The sequence below is a fragment of the Lissotriton vulgaris genome, chromosome 1_1 (genome assembly GCF_964263255.1).
Source record: "Lissotriton vulgaris chromosome 1_1, aLisVul1.2, whole genome shotgun sequence".
In the NCBI taxonomy this organism is placed as follows: Eukaryota; Metazoa; Chordata; class Amphibia; order Caudata; family Salamandridae; genus Lissotriton; species Lissotriton vulgaris.
In genome coordinates, this window is record NC_141685.1 from 400,239,867 (window position 1) to 400,260,339 (window position 20,473).

Below are 20,473 nucleotides of genomic sequence, written 5' to 3' on the forward strand. Positions count from 1 at the left end.
TGGTTGGGTCCGGATTCGTAGTCTTTTCTTTTTTTTTTTTTTTTGTAGCCCAGGTGGGCGTCGGCGTCACACCTCCTCGGGTGCATTTCCGGTGACGTCGGCATGCTTCCTGCGGAAGCTCCCACTCTTGGGCGCCATTTTCAGATTCTTTTTTCCGCGGTCGCGTCTGGATCGTTCCCGTTGGGCTCCAGACATTTTTGGAGAAAGTACAAGGAAAAGACTGAAATTGGAGAAGGAATTCACCAGAAGACTACGGAAGACTTCGCCGATCACTGACCAGCAAAGAAGAAGGAGAAATCATTGAGAACTTCGACGATCGTAGACATCCACGTGGCCAGGGAGGCCCTGAACACTCGATGATGGACAACACGCCGTTCAAGTTCTGCCGTAACTGCCACCACAAGTACGCGCAGAAGGACCAACACCCGGTTTGCAACCTTTGCCTACCGGTAGACCACGGAAGCGAGGACTGCAACGCCTGCTCCGCCTTCGCCCCGAAGACCCTTCGTGTGAGAGCGAGCTAGAGGGTAGCGCACGCCACCCTGCAGGGAAAAGCCCCGACGCCATCGCTGTACGAGCTGTCTTCAGAGGAAGAGGACAACGCTGCTGCCGAAGACGACAGCTACACGGTCGTAGAGACAGATTACACGAAGACTTCTGATAAGGTAGGAGACTCTTCGTTCCCCAAGAACCCGAGAGACTCTGAGTCTCGAAAAAACGAGGGCAAGGCCCCGAAAGAGCGACGCAGAAACACCTGGCGTCCGCGACTACTCACAGGCCCAGCGGATCCTCTGAGAAGGAGTCCCCGGCGCAGAGAGCTGTTGAACAGCAGAAGTCGTTGAAAATCGCCCCCGAAAGGGACCGATAGACGCCGAGGGAGAAAGACCCTAAGGCCCCGACACCGTCCAAGGACCCAAAACCCAGTTCGACGTCCAAGTCTCCGGCACCGAAAATCTCGGCGCCGAGCCAAACGCCGAAGAGAGCGGCCGAACCACCCGGCGCGGATCACGCGGCCGAGATGGAGAAGAAAAGAAGGCGCCTCGAAGCCGAAATGGAAAACATCTTGCAGCGGGAAGAAAGATTTCGACGCCAAGATGAAAACCTTCACGATTCCCCACAAGACCAAGCCACCCGTGGTGGAGCTGGTCGAGGAGGAAGACGAAAACGTCGAGGAACATGACCCGGGCATCGAAATGGTCGACGACCAGGAACATGACGAGAACCCCTACGAGAGTTACAACTATGGAGAAGAAGAGGACAGCAGGATGGACGCCGAGTCGGCCACCTCTGACCCGCAGGAGGAGGATTACCTGGATGTCGACACCGAAAGCCCGGAGGAGGCGGTCGACACATATCCCTCGAGGCCATCGCCGCCGGATGACATCGGGACCTACAACTCGGTGATAAGGTCTGCGGCAGCAGCTTTTAGACTCAAACTCGACGAAGAGAAGCAGAAAGCAGACTTTCTTCTCGAGACATTACTCCCCACGCAAACAAGGAGCCAGTATCTGCTAATGCTCTAAAGCGTCTTGGCTCAGGGGATGGAAGCGTTCAGGGAGCCCGCAACATGCAAGGCAGTCACTCCCAGAACGGAGAAGAAGTACAAGCATTCCTCAAAGGACCCAGCCTACATTCAGGGCACGGTCTCAGCGGACTCCATCATCACGGCCACAGCAAGGAAGAGGGCTAACGTGCCCACTACTTCTGGACCACCACCTGATAAGGAGAGCAAAAGGATGGACCTAGTGGGCAGAAGGATCGAACGGAATGCCGCGACCCAATGGCGCATGGCTAATTCCAATGCCCTCATAAACAGGCACATGTACCAGATCATGGAGGAGCTGCGACGGCTGGTGAAAGACCTGCCCCAGGAGGCCAGGCGAAAGGCCGAGAAACTGGTGGAAGACGGGAAGAATGCAGCAAATTCTTGCCTCAAAACGGCCCTGGATGGAGCAGACACCTCCAGCAGGCTCATGATGATGAGTGTCACTGAAAGAAGAAACGCCTGGCTTAGGGTTTGGAGCTTCAAACCAGAGGTGCAACACAGCATCTTGAACACACCGTTCAACGGCGAGACGCTGTTCGGAACAACAGTTGATGAAAAACTCAGTCAACTAAAGAAGGACAATGAAACTGCAAGATCCATGGGAGCATTTCAGTTCAGAGGCAACAAAAGGGGCACCCAGTCACGGAGGCCCGGCGGGAGGGGTGGAAACCAGCCAGGTACATCACATCAGGCTTTCCAACAGACGCACCAGGCAGACTCTCAGGCGCAACCGAGTCAGCAGAAGCAGTCCTGGCAGTACCAGTCAAAAGGCCAGTCCTTTAGAGGGAGAGGAAATGGACGAGGACAGCATAAAAGAGGCTGCCAGCAACCCACCTCTAAATGACTTCAAAAAGATACGTGTGCCCGCCCACAGAAAAGATCCCAGGGGGCAGCACGTACAAAGGGGTCAAGACAAACTGGACACCTACCACCACATAACACCAGTGGGTGGAAGATTAAGATTCTACCTCCAGGAATGGAGAGAAATCACATCAGACAAGTGGATCCTCAACATCATCCAATTCGGATACTGCATAGAGTTGGAAGGGAGGCCAACAAGCAGGAAACCAAAGAGAAAGCCACTAGCAAACAAACAGCTACAGTGGCTTCAGGAAGAAGCAAAAGAACTCCTACAAAAGCAGGCCATAGAACGGGTTCCCTTCAAGGAAAGAAACAAGGGAATATACTCAACGTACTTCCTGGTACCAAAGGTAGACGAGACAATGAGACCCATTCTGGACCTGAGGTTCCTGAACAAATTCATAAGAACACAAAAATTCAAAATGACCTCCCTGCAAGAGGTGCTACCGCAATTGCAGATCGGAGACTTCATGGTCACGATAGACCTCAAGGACGCCTACCTGCACATCCCAATGAACGTAAAGCACAAGCATATGCTCAGGTTCACGATCGGAGAAAGCCACTACCAGTTCACAACACTAGCCTTCGGGCTAAAATCAGCACTGAGGGTCTTCACAAAGTGCCTCGTGGCAGTCGCAGCGCACCTACGAAGGCAGGGAATACACGTATACCCTTACCTGGACGACTGGCTGGTGAAAGCAAACTCGTACCAGAAATGCAAGCAACATGCACATACAGTGACGAGCACGCTCATAAACCTGGGGTTCCCCATCCATTGGAAGAAATCGTCAATGGAGCCGGAACAAGTGAAGATCTTCCTGGGGACACAGATCAACACCTTACAGGGCAAGGTGTTCCCCAGCGAGAAGAGAGCAAGGGCACTGGTGAGGGAAACTCGCCTCTACCGGAGGGGACAAGCTCGGTCAGTGAGGACTGCGAGCAAGATCTTAGGGATGATGGCATCATGCATCCACCTGGTACCGAATGTACGACTTCACATGAGACCCATGCAAGAATGGCTCCAGGAACAATGGTCACAGGCTTCAGGCAGTTGGGAGGATCTAGTGGTTGTGACGCACGCAGTGCAGAAGGAGATGACATGGTGGACCATGGAGAACATAACAAGGGGAAAGCCTCTAACGCCCCCAACGCCAACAGTGACCATCACCACAGACGCATCCCTGAAGGGATGGGGCGCTCACATGGAGGAACTCAAAGTGAGGGGACTGTGGACACCAACAGATGCGACAAAGCACATCAATTACCTAGAATTGAAGACAATCTTCCTTGCACTGAAAGCCTTCCAAACAAGACAGTACAAGCACAAGGTGTTACTACAGACAGACAACACCACAGCGATGTTCTACATCAACAAGCAGGGTGGAACACAGTCAACCACGCTTTCAACGCTGGCGCAGGAGATATGGAGATGGGCCATCCCCCTCAGGATAGACCTGATAGCCATACACCTACCAGGGAAGGAGAACATTCAAGCAGACTGGCTCAGCAGACAGACATCGGCATCCCACGAGTGGGAGCTCAATGCACAGGAGACAAGGTGGTTGTTCAACAGGTGGGGAACGCCATCAGTGGACCTGTTTGCAACACGCCAGAATGCAAAATGCCAAAACTTCGCATCCAGACAACCCGAAGAGGGGTCCCTGGGGAATGCCCTATGGATAGATTGGTCCGGGATATTTGCTTACGCTTTTCCCCCGATACCACTGATGCACAGAGTACTGAGCAAGTGCAGAGCGAGCAACATGACCCTGATACTGGTCGCGCCACAGTGGGCCAGGCAGACATGGTACTCGCAGATCATGGAGATGACACAGAGTGCACCCCACAGATTCGGCAGGAGAAAAGACCTGCTCTCCATGCACAACGGAGAGGTACTGCACCCAGAGCCAGAGAGCCTGAGCCTAGTGGCATGGCTCCTGAGGACATAGAGTTCACACATTTGAGACTGCCAGAAAGCACCCTCGGGGTCCTTCGGGTTGGCACGAAGGCCCAGCACACGGAAGTGCTATGTTGCAAAATGGAAAAGATTCATGATGTGGTGCAGGAAAGAAAGGCTTCACAATAAAATGAAGGAGGACTCCACAGTGCTAAAATACCTGATGCACTTACTGGAAAAGAACCTCAGCTCGTCCTCCTTGAGAGTTCACTTGGCAGCGATAGTCGCCTACACAAGGGGTGAGATGGGCAGGAGTTTCTTCACATCACAGGTTGTGAAGAGGTTCCTGGAAGGAGCGAAAAGGATCGCACCACCCAAGCGTGTGCCGCCACCGGCATGGAACTTGAACATAGTCCTAACAGAACTCATGAAGGAGCCCTTTGAACCACTTCACAAGGCCTCCCTAAAAATGCTAACTATGAAAACAGCTTTCCTGGTTGCAATAACGTCCTTACGCAGAGTAAGCGAGCTTCAAGCGCTAACGCTACAGGAACCCTACATACAAATACACAATGATAGGGTTGTGATGAGGACCGACCCACACTTCATGCCAAAGGTGGTGTCCAAATTCCACATGAACCAGTCCATACAGATACCGAGTTTTTTCCAAAAACCAACCACTAGCGCAGAGCGAGCTCTGCACACCCTAGACGCCAGAAGGGCGGTCATGCACTACATTGAGGGGACACAGGAAAACAAAACAGTTCTTTGTGTCATTCGCCAACAGTTTAATGGGCAAGGCAGTAACCAAAAACACTATTGCACGATGGATCGCACAAACAATTCAACTCTGCCACAAAAGGGCAGGGCAAGAACTAGCAGAAGGGGCATGTGCCCACTCCACTAGGAAAAAGGGTGCTACAATAGCCTTCCTGGCTAACACACCCATACAAGACATATGCCTGGCGGCAACATGGGCTTCGGTGCACACGTTCACGAAGCACTACTGCGTGGATATTCAGATGAACAAGGAAGCACAAGTCGGACAAAGGGTGCTCCAGCACATATTCAATAACCAACGCTCATCTTCCACCCAGCCGCCACAGAAATGAGAAACCGCTACAAAATCTATGCACAGCATAGTGAATCCAGAAAGATTCACGCTGCAAAACGAATAGTTTCTTACCTGTCGGTGTAGTTTTGCAGCTTGAAGATCTTTCTGGATTCACTACCGAACCCACCCACCTCCGCCAGAAAGATGAGGCTGGAGAGGGAAGAGGTGGTTAAAAAAAAAAGTAGAAAGGACTTTAAGTACAAAGCGGTTAAAAATTTCACCTAAATAGAACATTGCCATCACTTCGGAAACGAAAGAAACACGGAAAAAAGAATCCGAAGATGGCGCCCAAGAGTGGGAGCCTCCGCAGGAAGCATGCCGACGTCACCGGAAATGCACCCGAGGAAGTGTGACGCCGACGCCCACGAGGCTACAAAACAAAAAAAACAAAGAAAAGACTACGAATCCGGACCCAACCACAAGACCGCGGAATATGCACAGCATAGTGAATCCAGAAAGATCTTCAAGCTGCAAAACTACACCGACAGGTAAGAAACTATTCGTTACTTTCTTTCCATGCAATCAAACACGGATCTGCGACTCCGTGTCCTCTTATCAGTTATTCGATGACTTTCAAATCATGAAATCCAGTGTGCAAGGGAACAATGTTTCCACCTTAAGCAACGGGGTTCAAACCATGCCACTACTGTTGAAAACAGATGTCAGTAAGGACCCGCACAAGATATGCCTTTAGTGTTTGGAATCAAGCCGATTTGCCACTGCCTTGACAGTCCGGTCCAGCAGGAAGAGCATTTCGCCCGTTTGGCCCTGCAAGACGTTTTGGTCTGAGCCCACTCCATAGACCCTTCGCCTTGCAAAGCACTGCTGTTGTATTTAGTCTACATGTGAGAAATCTGCTGTTAGAATTTGGTATCGCTCTTTCGGGCATTTACTCTATGCAACTTCAGACTCCTCACTGCCCTCCTGCCTCCCCATTCTGTGCAATGGTCTTGTTTTCAATCTAAAAAGGTCCCAAATTAGAGCTCTGAACACTGGTACCTCAAGTTGTTTTGTGCTCTGTATCCCACTGCACAGAAAGAGTCAACCTATGAAACTGACATTGGTGCCACCTAGCTCCTTACCTGATGACTGCTATGAAATGTTTCCAGATCAAGCCTGGGGAGAATTCTGAAGGTGAGGAATCTGTGGGTAGATAAAGTATTCACCAGAAAGTGTATGAAAAAGGTAAGTAACTTCTACAGTGACCCTTAGTAATGACCTACGGTATTACAGCCTACTGCAGGAAAGGAGTTGTATCGGACTCTTTGGATCTCTGATAACTGATAAGTCCTGCTACAGGAAGAACTTGTGTCTGATTTGCAGGATCTGTAGTAACTTCAGCAAAACTAATAGGTCAGACTTTCATTGTTATTTTTAAGTGGGACCAACTATCTTTGACATAGTTATTTAAAATTGTGAGACCTATTGACTTTGTTGGTTCTTAATTTTGAGCAAGGAAACCGAGCCTATTAAAAAATAAATGAAACCCAGTAGATGAATTTCTTAGAGAACCTAAAATATTCTGGACTTTAAGATGTAGTTCAAGTAATCGGCTCTGCAAACATCCTGAGTCTATTGCTTTATAACCGTTTGCTGACAAAATATATGCTAGAATGACTCTTAATATATATTTATTAAGTTTTAGCTGAATGCCAAAATCATGCTTGAACAGTAGAGTATTAAGGCCAGTGTTGGAAATTCAGCTTAAGGGTATCTTTATTCTACTTTGATGATCAATGTTAATATTGCACCACAAATACGCAGGAATGGATCTGATTGGTGTGTTTCTTGGGTTACACCGTTAGATCATGGCAGAAGTTCAAGTGCAGTTGCTCGGGTGCTATTTAAGAAAGGGCCCATATCCCTTTAGCAAGAGAAGCATTTTATGATATGATAGACTCAGATCTTCATTACACCTAAATGTATTGGGTTATATTTGTAAACAGGTGCCTTTGTTCACGTTTTGACATATACATCTATTTGCCACGATCTCAGGGGTCACTCTGCACAGACGGTGGCCTTTAGCCTTGTTCTGCACCTTGTGCCTCAGCCGTCAGTACCCACTTAACATGGCCTATGCTTCTGGATACATACTGTGTTCAGTAATCCGCACCCAGTACCCTCAAAGCATGGCCTGCAACCATTACCAACAGTAACCGTTAACACAACTCGTAAGGTAAACCTTTGGATTATCAGTTTAGCTGTCGAACTCCATTACGGTGATTCAGATAAAAGGTGAAAGCATTTCCAAACAAGTCCCAAGTAGTCATGTGTTGGGAGGGGGTTTATGAATTTGTGAATGAACAGAGGATAATACCAAATGTTCTTCTCCATGCTATACCTTTAAAGAATACTTGTTGAATATAGCTAGCAACTAGAGAAATAAATATTACTTGGAATAATCCAAGCTGCTACCTGCTCTTTTCATATTGGAAAAGTACTTGCCTCGGAGGAGCTGTCACCAGTTTTTTTAAAAAATATAATTCTACCATCCATGGCAATAATTTTGCTTCATGCAGTATTGGAATTTGATTTCGTGGAAGAGACGGCTAAACATTGAGATTTGCATTATCTCTATATTATTTTAAAAAAGCCAATTTACCTACTGAGTTTGGGAACCCTACACTCATATTACTAATCAGCAGAGGTTGTAAGATCCTGGTAATGATTTTGACACAGCTTTTTGAGAGGCAAGTAATTCCCCACATCATACATTAGAACCAATTTGGATGTAAGCCCGTAAAACCAGGTCCATATAACAAGTATAAGCTGGTAAATTTGTGTCACCTTGTTAAGAAAGCAGATTAGTTACTCTGACTTCTGAAAGATCCTCTCTGTTAGACACATAATTAGAGACTTCTCAGAAGTCTGTGCTTTTGACATTTAATGTGGACTAATTCAGAGTTGCTGCCTAGTTAATCCATAATAAGTTATTAAAACAAACCATAGGATAGGATAAAGGTTCATAAGTAACTGTCAATGGTATGATCATGCATGCATTTAAAGCCCAATTGCCAGGTGCACCTGTGTGTGTTTTTGCAGTAGACATCAGAGAAGACAAATTTGAAAAAGATTGGAGTTTATCAGAACCAATAATATACATAGCTCACTCATTTGATCAACAGCAAAACATTATAACTCGTAAGTATACATTCTTGGGTGTAAGAGTTGTGGACCTCTAAGCCTTTGTTTTTTCCACAAGACAGAACAACCTCGCTGCTTAAGACACTAAGACACTCCTGATTGCATGCAAACTTAATTGATTAATTGTCTTCACAGGACAGAAAAGCAGTTATTCAAAGATTTACTGACCAATCGGGCCTTGTTCTGTCTGAAGATCCTTTGAAAGAATTTGATCATGCAACATGCAATACTCAAGGATGGGCGGAACAGGTACTGGTAGTTAACTATTTGTCATATCACATTTTCTCTTCAAGATTGTCTCATCTCTTTTACTGTAGCAAGTGTTTTGAAAATTGTATATTCAGCATGATCATACTTGCCAGAAGGACAAATTATATTGTCTTTTTATATATTCCAATGTAAAAATATTGGAAGTTTCAATTTGTCTAAAATGGATTTTGCCATATTTTTGTTTTATGGTCTTTTACAGTCCATGGAAAAGCCCCACATTTTGGTTTTTTTTAGTAAAGAAATGTTGTGCAGCAAGCTTCAATTTTAAAGTTCAAGTTCTTTATGGTGCCGCTGCAACTTCTCAGTTGATACATTATTGGATGCTGTAGGAAATGGATCCAATAACAAAATGTAATGTACATATTCTATAGTTGTAGGATGGTATGCTTTTTTGTAGCTCATCTTGATTTTCAGATTTATATGAAGTTATTCCTAGCTTCTTTAAATATGTAATTTTTTGTGACATGTACATTTCATTAGCGATATAAGACATGGTGTCCAGTGCCATATGTAAGTAATATGGTAATCCAATCTTCCTTGGTCACCTAATCCCGGTGGAATTATATCAGGAAATATACTTCTGTTCGACTAAGACATTTCTCTTACAATATACATGAATACACTTCAAGTCTATAAGTCTAGCAAACAATTGGCATCTGTTTTCTTTTTTATTGCACCCGCCACATGACAATCTGCTGTGCTTGTACTTTCTAACTAGGTTGTTATCTCATTCTTTGTTAAAAATAAACCTCAATTTGTTCACTCTAGATTTATAGTAGTGGTTGAAGTCTTGAAACTAGATTTTACATTGACATAATGGACTTTTGTCTCTTTAACCAGAAATTTTTTATTCTGGACTCTGGCATACGTTCACCCTCGATGTCTTGCCTAGCCAAATCATTAGGGAAAAAGGTGTAAAGAAATTTCCTCTGACAAGAATTGCCCATCAGTGTACATTGCGAAGTCTGCATCTGATGTTGTGGCATTTTATGTATTTAATAGCCTAAAGAGATCCACATCTGCCATACCCTAGCCATGGAAATGGCACACCCCTTACTGACTCCTGACCGTAGCTGGAATTCCAGCTTTGCGGATACACTTGCTTGGTCTGCAGGTCAAGTAACTATTCTGCTGACAATTAAATTGACCTGCTTCTTAGCCCAGTTTCATTGTATCGAAAAACTGCTTACATATCCATGCTGGAACTTGGCAGCTGTCCTCCAGCCAAGTTGCTACTTCTAAACGTTGTTCCCGTTTTCTCTAAATTAACCATTTTAACACACTCCTTGTCCTTCTTTTATATTTCAACACATTTGTGGGTTTCAAAGAATATGATGCCTAAGAAATTTGAGTCCATATATTTTTTTTTTAACTTTCTAGCGTATGGCAGAGGGTCTGAGCCATGGTAGTCCTCATGTGATAAAATTGTATTTAACATTCCTAAGCCATTGCTTGAGCCTTAAGTCTTTCTTGATCCAGTGGAATTGCATGGATTTGTCCTATCATCTTCTGCAGTGATGCCACATAATGGGACCTAATATCAGACTAAGGGGCCCTATAGAGGAGCATGTTTAGCTGAGGCATGCATGCACTTATTTCCTCATTAGCAGGTCCCACATAGTTTGCAAATAATGTAAGTCATGAAAATTAACTGGATAACCGGTCTTTCAATAATGCCACTAGTATGGCGCTCACTACTCAAGCAGATGGTCTCTAGAACCTGGTCATTGGGAATACTTAAAATAGGCTTGTTTCTAGAGCAGTACGGAAGGCAACACAGTTAATCATAGGCCTGATGTGAGCTGGTAGTGAATTCCAAAGAGGGGGACTTAGTACAGAAACGCCCTTCCAGTCATTGAATGTAAGTTTGACCCTTGGGAATGAGAGCAAGTTATGTGCTCAACTATGAGGTGCTTGGGTAGAAATGTGATGAGCGAGAGGGGTCAAAGTTATTCTTGCATTTGAACATCACACAAGCCTCTTTGAAGTTAATCCTAAAATGGTGTAGGAGCTGGTGGAGGGCAAGCATATGCTGGTATTTTGTACCCTGTGCAGATGATTGGCCTGCCCTGCGGAAGTCCCTGCTTAGAGAGTTGCAGGTCTACAGTCTTGAGTTAATGGCCACGCCTATCGGGCTGTATGTGAGACAGGCATGGAGTTCTCAGTTACCATGGGGATGGTAGGAACTGCTTACTACAAAGCTAACTTAAGGGGGATAGGGTCATGTCAGTTGCAGAAATAATCACAAGATTTTTGACCTTGATGAAAGGGGCCAAATGGATTTTCAGGAATGGGATTCACAATAGGGTAAATCTACTTTTGGCCCTGAGCATAATTACCTCTGTCTTTGTGGTGTTAAATTTGAAACACATCTCTTGCTTCGAGGCTTCCTATTTCTCTTGGGCTTTTTGAGAGTGAGAGAGGAACGACGTGAACGAGTCACAGGCATGTTTGTCGGCCTGAGCAACAGAGGAAAGTCTGAGAAGAATTGAATAAATAAAATGCCACCAATAGATCTAGCATTACCAACAAACTAGCCTGCTCCTTTGTTTTCAAATCTAAGGATAAGTGATGGTTGGTTACAATATGACCCTGGTATCCAGCAATGTAATTGTCAGACTCTCCTAGAGATTCCTGCCCAGAAGGAATAATTCAATTGCAGAAATAGATGGACCATCATGTTCCTAAACTTAGTCACTGTGGTTGTCATACTCCTTTGAAGATATCGGAGGATAACAGGATAACAATACTGTATAAATATAGATGCATATGTAAACAAATGTCACGGTGCAACTTTAGAGGAAAACAATTTAAAAAGAAACCTAAAAGAGTCCTCTAAAATTCATAAGCCACCTTATCATAATTTAGAGAAACTGTAACAGAGTAGCAGGCCCCTCACTGTTAATAACCAACTCTAATTTATAAGAACTCAAGAATTACCGCCCCATCTCGCTGCTCCCGTTCCCAGCCAAAGTCATCGAGAAGACCGTCAACAAGCAGCTGGCCGCCTTCCTCGAGACGAACGGATCCCTCGACCCCTCACAGTCTGGCTTCCGAGCCAACCACAGCACCGAGACCGCCCTCATCGCTGCCACCGATGACATCCGAACCCTGATGGACAACGGAGATACAGCGGCCCTCATCCTACTAGACCTCTCCGCGGCCTTCGACACCGTCTGCCACCGCACCCTAGTGCAGCGCCTCAGCAACGTTGGAATCCAGGAGAAGGCGCTGGAATGGATCATCTCCTTCCTCGACGGAAGAACACAGAGAGTCCGTCTACCACCGTACAAGTCAGAGGCCACCGAAGTCATCTGCGGCGTCCCCCAAGGATCCTCGCTGAGCCCAACCCTCTTCAACGTCTACATGAGCCCCCTCGCGGCCATCGCACGCCAACACAACCTCAACATCATCTCCTACGCAGACGATACCCAGCTCATCCTCTCCCTGACCAACAACCCCGCCGCCGCCAGAGCCAACCTTCACGAAGGAATGAAAGAGGTAGCCGAGTGGATGTCGACCAGCCGCCTGAAGCTGAACTCGGACAAGACGGAAGTCCTCATCCTGGGATCCTCGCCTTCCGCCTGGGACGACTCCTGGTGGCCCCCCGCCCTGGGCACCGCACCCAAACCGACAGACCACGCACGCAACCTGGGCTTCATCCTGGACTCCTCCCTCTCCATGACCAAGCAAGTCAACGCTGTCTCCTCGTCATGCTTCAACACCCTGCGCATGCTACGGAAGATCTTCCGGTGGATCCCCACCGAGACCAGGAAGACTGTCACCCAGGCACTCGTCACCAGCCGACTGGACTACGGCAACGCCCTCTACGCCGGAACTACCGCCAAGCTACAGAAGAGACTCCAACGGATCCAGAACGCCTCAGCCAGACTCATCCTCGACATCCCACGACACAGCCACATCTCCGGACACCTAAAAGACCTGCACTGGCTCCCGGTCAACAAGAGAATCACCTTCCGTCTCCTTACCCACGCACACAAAGCTCTTCACGACCAAGGCCCGAGCTACCTCAACAACCGCATCAACTTCTACGCTCCCAAACGACACCTCCGATCAGCCAGTCACGCCCTCGCCGCCGTCCCCCGCATCCGAAGAACGACAACAGGAGGAAGGTCCTTCTCCTACCTGGCCGCCAAGACCTGGAACTCCCTCCCTCCCGACCTGCGCCTGACCCAAGACTACCTCGCCTTCAGGAAGAAGCTCAAGACCTGGCTGTTCGGGTAGCAGCAGCCCCCCCCCCCCCCCCCCCTAGCGCCTTGAGACCCTCCGGGTAAGTAGAGCGCTCTATAAATGCCTATGATTGATTGATTGATAAGACGCAAGAAGTTTCAATGTAATTATAGAGCCTTTTGGCAGGTAGCATTTATAGCTTTTGGACCAAAAAATTTCTTTTTGTAGAGCAGACATATTATTGTACCTGTAACAATTTTTTTGTATCTTTTCCAGAACCTGGAACTTTTGTTGATTCATATTGTGTCAGTTTTCTGTCAGTTTGTGCCTGACCTACAGCCACTGATATTTACCTTGCACATGATGGGCGAAGGTTGTCGGCTGATTTTCTGATTGACCAAAGCACAAATTCACATACTATAGGACCCCTTACACAGGCCTGAGAGGGTGCTTTAACCTGTAAGAAATGGGCCAGAATAGTGCAATAGCCTCAGAAGGTTTCCTGAAACACCTGCCTCCAATATATCCAACACCATATTCTACATAGGGCATACTTCACCCCAGCCAGGCTTCACAGAATCTATCCCACAGCTTAATCAGCTTGCCCACACGGCCAGACGGCTGGGGTGGATCTTCTCCACATGTTTTGGAGCTGCCAGATGGGCCGCAACCTTTGGACAGAAGTAACTAATATATTGGCCACTACAACAGGTGGCACTGACCTTGACTGCATTACTGGGAGTGTAGTAAGCCTTGACAAGTGCAGCAGGACTAGGGGGGGCCACAACCCCGTCATCAATTTGGCACTATTTCTGGGGCGCACACTAATAGCTATGTACTGGAAGGCTACTGCGGTGCCAGGGGTAGCATGCTGGCGGGTGATGATGCTAAAGTGGGGCAAAGCTGAGGCCACAGCAATACAATGTGAAGAGGTGCGGGCAGTGACATATCAGTAGCTTTTGCCGCCCGGGCGGTCCCTGAGTTTGCCGCCTAGTTACGGCCGGTGCAGGTAAGAGCGGGGATGGGGTAGTCGACCGACGAGAGAAAATAAAAAATAAAAACACTTACCTTGCTCTTGCAGAAATTGTTCACCTCACTGCTGCCCCCCAAAAAGTGTTGCTACGCCACTGATGTGAGGGCTCCGAAAGAGTGCGAAGCATCAGACTGAAAGGAATTGATGGCTGCCCTTGAGGAGCCATAGGACAATCCCATCCCTTCAGATGGATTAGCACACAACAACAGAGCCTATCTGACTCCTTATAGGTGTGAAGTCCACCCCATGGCGTTGTTGGGGCGCAATGATGACACACTTTGAGATGTTCTTGGCAAGTAAAATCCAGACTGAATGCGCCACTAGGGTTCTTTGGGGTAGACTGTGCAATAGGAAAAGGTATAATTCATATGTTCAAATTTGACTGCAGCTGTACATGGGCTTGCATATAGTTATAGCGGTTATGTTGTTGGAACAGATATTTCCTACTCATTATACATATGGATTCGCCGATATGGGGCTTGGTGGCATGTTATCTGAACTATTGTTGTACATATGTCAGCACCAACTGATGTGATCACTGTAACTTTTTAATAAAATCTAATAAAGATGGTTTAAAAAAAACTGTATGGCCTCTGATGAATTGCCTTTATATTATATATAGTGATTTAATGTTCATTCAACGTATTTTGATTTTACCTTCATTTTTACCAATACAGATTTTTACACACATGCACTTGAATATGTTGAAGAAATGTATTGTGTTACAAATAGCTTTAGGGTTCAATCGAAATTTGCCTAGCTTACGTAACGGTAAGTTTCAATTCTATTAAGGACACGGAGGCGAGGATTATGCTATATCTTCCTTCGCTTTATTAACATAAAGAAACCACAGCAGCTTAGGAAAAGATATAATAAGAACAAAAAATGCTTTAAACATAAAGCATTAACGTAATGTTCAACAAAAAATCAACAACAACTCCCAAGAGTCTCCTTGTCATAATCATAGTCCACAGTCCTTTGTCACTGTTCATCATCCCTATATAACCGGACTTCCCATCATCTTCCTCCTCTTTCTTCGCGCAGATCACGCTAAGCCTCATTGGTCCTGTTTAGCCCCGTCGTTGCCTGCCAAAAAAGGAACAGCATCAGCGAGGTGGCCCAGGAAAAAGTTACAACAAGGCGAGGAGCATACAGTGAACAACACAGTATAGACAACGTAAAGGAAAACGCTTTACTTACTGCCATACGGGTGGGTAGAGACACCACCGTAGTCCGGGCGGGATAATCCTCGCCTCCGTGTCCTTAATAGAATTGAAACTTACCGTTACGTAAGCTAGGCAAATTTCGAATCTATGTCAGGACCGGAGGCTTCAGATTATGCTAGTTTAAAGCTTACTTACCACCAACTGAGCTACATCCACCACTGGCTTAAAATAAAACCTCTTGAAGGTGGAATCCGAGGACCAGTCCGCCGCACGCATAAGGTCCTCCAGACGAGCACCCACCGAGAACGCCTTAGAGGCCATGGCCCCCCTGGCGGAGTGTGCTCCAAAGAGAGAAGTATTGATGCCCGCTTCCTGCATGACCCAACGCACCCACCGAGCAATAGTGGGGGAGGAGACAGCTTTGTGTGGCTTCCGCAGGGCAATCAACAACTGACGCTCGCCCGGAGGGCGCAGATCCAAGGTCAGGTCCTCATATGCTTTGAGGCATTGCACGACACACAACTTAGGAGTGTCAGTAAAGGCTGGATAAGAAATGGAACGCGACGACGTCTTAGTGCGTCGGCCCACCGTAAAAGTAACCCCATCCGGGGAAAAAATGCGTGCAGAAACATCCAGCGCGCGCACGTCCGAGACGCGCCTACAAGAGACCAGACATAACAACATGGCTAATTTCGCCGAAAGCTCCTTAAGAGACAGATAAGAATTCGCTGGCCACGACAGGAACAGATTCAGAACCAAATTGACGTCCCAAAGGACGGAGTACCTGGGTTCTGGCGGCAGTGCGAGGCGAACCGCTCGCAGAAGCCGGCACACAAAAGGGTGTTCCCCTACCGGATGGCCATCGATGTTATCATGGCCCGCAGAAATCGCCGACCGGATAGCATTGATCGTTCTGTACGCTAAACCCTTATCGGCCAAATGGGCCAGGAAATTCAGCACGGGAACAAGGCCGGCGACCATGGGATCCAAATCCCTTCGTAAACACCAACGCAGCCACTTAAGCCAAGCGGATCTGTAACGCTTCGTCGTACTATCGGCCCATGCCTTGGAGAGCAAGTGCTCAGCTGATCCCGAAAGGCCCGGGAGCGTCCAGCGTCTCCTGAGAGCCTCCATGCCACGAGGCGGAGAGTGTTCTGCATGACGAGAGGGTGAGGTTCCTGATCCGGGCTCGTCAGGAGCAGAGGAAACAGGGGGAGTAGGATTGGAAAATCCCAGGAAAGTTCCAGAAGAACCGGAAACCATACTTGAGACCTCCACAGCGGCGTAACCAACACCAGGTCCGCACCCTGGCGGCGTATTTGAGCCGCCGTTCGCATGATCATGGAGAACGGGGGAAACGCAAACGGCTGTTCCCGACTCCAATCCTGCAAGAACGCGTCCGTGGCCTCCGCCAGAGGGTCCGGCCTCCAGCTGTAGAACCGCGGCAGCTGGTGGTCGAGACGGGACGCGAAGAGGTCCACCGAGAAGGGGCCCCAAAGGGAGTGTAGCCACCGGAAGACTCCCGGATCCAGTTTCCACTGGCTGGCATCCCTGAGATGTCGAGAGTGCCAATCCGCTACTTGATTGGACTGGCCTGGCAGATACTCCGCCGTCACCGCAATGTGACGAGACAGGCAATAATCCCAGAAGTCCTTCGCTAAATCCGCCAAGGCGCGGGACCGAGGACCTCCCAGGTGGTTCACATATCGGACCGCCGAAACATTGTCCATTCGGAGCAGGACACAAGCCTTGACCGAATCCTTGGTCCAACAGCGAACCGCGAAGGAGCCCGCCAGGAGCTCCAGACAATTGATATGCAATTGTTGTTCTTCTGACGACCAGGCGCCGCCGGTGGAAAAATCCCCGCACCGGGCGCCCCAGCCCGACCTGCTGGCGTCGGATTCTATGACCAAGTCCGGGGCCGACCCGAAGATCGCTCGCCCATTCCATGCCTCCATGTGAGACAGCCACCATGACATTTCCTCCTTCACTTCGTCCGTGAGGGGAACCCACTGGTCGTAACACATCCCACGGCGCAAATGCTGTGCCTTCAGGCGCTGAAGAGCCCTGTAGTGCAGCGGGCCGGGGAAAATCGCCTGAATGGAGGACGATAGGAGGCCTACCACCTTGGCGACATGACGCAGTGACGTACGATCCTTTGCGATCGTCTGCCGAAGCAGGTGTCGTATCTTTGCGACCTTCCGACTCGGTAGGCTCAAGACCGCCTGAACCGAATCCACCACGAAACCTAAAAAGGTGATCTGCTGAGTGGGAACCAAGACCGACTTGGAGCCGTTGACAACGAACCCCAGCCTCTGAAGCAGGCCGACAGCCTGACGCAGCTGTCCCGCCAGCACCTCTGGGCACTGTCCCATGAGGAGGATGTCGTCCAGGTACACTATCATACGGACTCCCTGGCTTCTGAGAAACTCCACCACCGGGTGAAGGACCTTCGTGAAGCACCACGGTGCCGAAGAAAGACCGAACGGCAGGGCGGTGAATTCGAACACCTTGCCGTCCCACAGGAATTGTAGGAAACGACGATGAGGGGGGTGGATGGGAACGACCAAGTAGGCATCTTTGAGATCCAGTCGCACCATCCAATCCCGAGGGAGGAGCACGTCCCGCGCGAGGTGGATCCCCTCCATCTTGAAGTGACGGTAGACCAACCACCCATTGAATTCCTTGAGGTTGATCACAGGCCTCTTGCCCCCATCCGTCTTGTCTACCAAGAAGACGTTGCTGAGGAACCCATGCGGGTGGCGCGTTGATAGGCGGATGGCTCCCTTGCGCAGCAAGTCCGAGACCTCCCCGTCTATCAATCGCGCGTCGGAATCTGAGAAAACCATTGGGCGCGGGGGCCTCACCTGAGTTGGCTGGTCGTGAAATTCTATATGGAAACCTCTCACAGTTTGCAAAACCCAAGCATCGGCAGTGAGCAACTCCCACTCCCCGTAAAAGCTTGCCAGCCGCCCCCCAATCGGAACCTGATCCAAGCAAAGAACACTCACCGGGGGCATGTCCCTGTCCGGACTTCTTCTGGAATCCTCTTCCACCATAGCGTTGTCCCCTCGTGGGGTAGAAATTGGTGTAGTTGGCCGAGGTCTGGTACTGACCTCTTCCGGAGCCTTGTCCACGGTTGTTGGTCTGCTGACCACGGCCGATCGCGCGGCCCCTGCCGCGACCGGCCCCTCCAGAAAAACGCTGGTGAAACACCTTCTTGATGCTGGACTGGGCCTTGTCCAGCGACGTGAACGTGTTCATGAACTTTCCCAGTTCGCGGATGAAAGGTTCACCGAAGAGGCCACCCTGGGCCACTGCACCCGCCTCCGACGAGGCCAGGTCCCCCAGCTTCGGATCCAGTTTAATAAGGAGCGACCGCCGTCGCTCCGTGGACAGGGCACAGTTGGCGTTGCCCAAGAAGACGATCACCCTCTGGGCCCAGTTGGAGAGCACCTCCGGTGAAATGGCGGTGCCATTTGCTCGAGCCTCCTCCGCCATGTCGAGGATCTTCGTGGCGGGCCCGACCGCATCCAACAGCTTGTCCTGGCAGGCCCGCCAGGACCGATCGATCCCCTTCCTGGGGTCTTTCATGAACTTCGCCAGGAAGGTGGCCATCTTGGGGTCCAATTCTGGGGTCATAGCCACCTTCCCCTCCAGAGTAGGCCGCGGACATTCCCCGCGCAGGCAACCCCTCGCTTCCTTCTCCAGGGGCTTGCGCAGCCGGCCCGCAACGAACTTCGCCACCGTCTCCCCCGGGGCCCAGGCCGCGGATCGGGGGTGGACAATCTCGTCCGGGTCCAGCATGCCCGACTCATCTCGGGGCATTTCCTTTCCCGAAGGCGCCGGGAGCCAAGATCGGGTCGACTCCCCCGTCGTCATCCGTGTCCGGAGAATCGTAGATCGGGGAAGCGGGCGCCGTTGACAGACCGCCCGAAGTGCCAGGGTCCACCAAGGGCGTCGGAGGCACCGCCGTCGCTTTGGCCAAGAAGGCGTCACGAAGACGCTCGAAGGCGTCCTTATCCACGCCCTGAGACTCCGATGAAGGCCCCTCACTCCGGGGTCTCTTCGGAGCGGGTGGCAACCCGCCGGACGTCCCCGGGAGCACGGGGGGCGGCGGCCCCTGCGCCGCCGCCAGCTTGGCACACTCCTCCACGATGCGGGCCGAGAGGCGGTCCTCCATGGGCCCCACCACCTCCGTCACACAGCGATAGATGGAGCTGTCCACCGCCTGATAAAACTCATCATCCTGCAGATAGGGGCAGGCCTCCTCCTCATACTCCCCTTCCATGTCGGAACCAAGGGCAAATGCGGGGCACCCCAGAGGGCGGCAACCGAGAAAGTTCTCAAATGTGGGCAGGCTCAGCGGCTGCGATCACGTTTTGGGCCAGCTGACGTGGCAGGTGGGCTGCACCAACCCCCAAGCGCGCAGACCCTCCTCGCCGGGACCGGGTCTACGTACCCCTCAAGCGCGCTAGGCCACACACTGTTTAAAGAGGTGCACAGATCTCGCCCGAAGGCGATCCACGCGGTCGAAACCGCTATACAGGCCCCAGAGGGCGTCAAATTGTGAAAGTACAGACCCGGATCACCAGGTGTCAGAGGGGTACGCGAGGGTCGGCCCCTGCGCAAGCAGACCCCACGGCGCGGCTCCTCATACTGCGGAGGCGCGCCGGAGGGTCGGCGAGACGACAGGCCGCCCCCTTGCGGTCTATGTACACACCGCACACGAGTGGGAATAAAGTCGCGTAGGAACGAAGAACGTTCCCGCAACTAGGGGACTCTGAAAGGGAATAAACCACACAAGGAGTCCCCAAAGACCGCAAGACAATCAAGTACAATAAAGAAGACAAAAATAGAAAACACTTATCTGGCTGCGGGAGCAGCGAAGAAAGAGGAGGAAGATGATGGGAAGTCCGGTTATATAGGGATGATGAACAGTGACAAAGGACTGTGGACTATGATTATGACAAGGAGACTCTTGGGAGTTGTTGTTGATTTTTTGTTGAACATTACGTTAATGCTTTATGTTTAAAGCATTTTTTGTTCTTATTATATCTTTTCCTAAGCTGCTGTGGTTTCTTTATGTTAATAAAGCGAAGGAAGATATAGCATAATCTGAAGCCTCCGGTCCTGACATAGAATTACATTTCTGACCTCTACTTGGATGAGTAACTTTGGGGACTTTTGATGGCATTTCATTGCTGCAATTGCAACATGGACTAGTTCAATTATTTAATTTGTAGTCCCT

General features: G+C 49.5%; 1 protein-coding gene across 1 annotated transcript in view; it reads left to right on the forward strand.

The window, feature by feature from the left end:
• LRRC42 (leucine rich repeat containing 42) overlaps positions 1-20,473 on the forward strand; it is a 173,592-nt gene that overhangs the window by 137,970 nt on the left and 15,149 nt on the right. Inside the window, exon 6 of the mRNA XM_086952500.1 lies at positions 8,698-8,811. Coding sequence (XP_086808626.1) covers positions 8,698-8,811 — 114 coding nt within the window. The remainder of the gene's footprint in view (positions 1-8,697; positions 8,812-20,473) is intronic.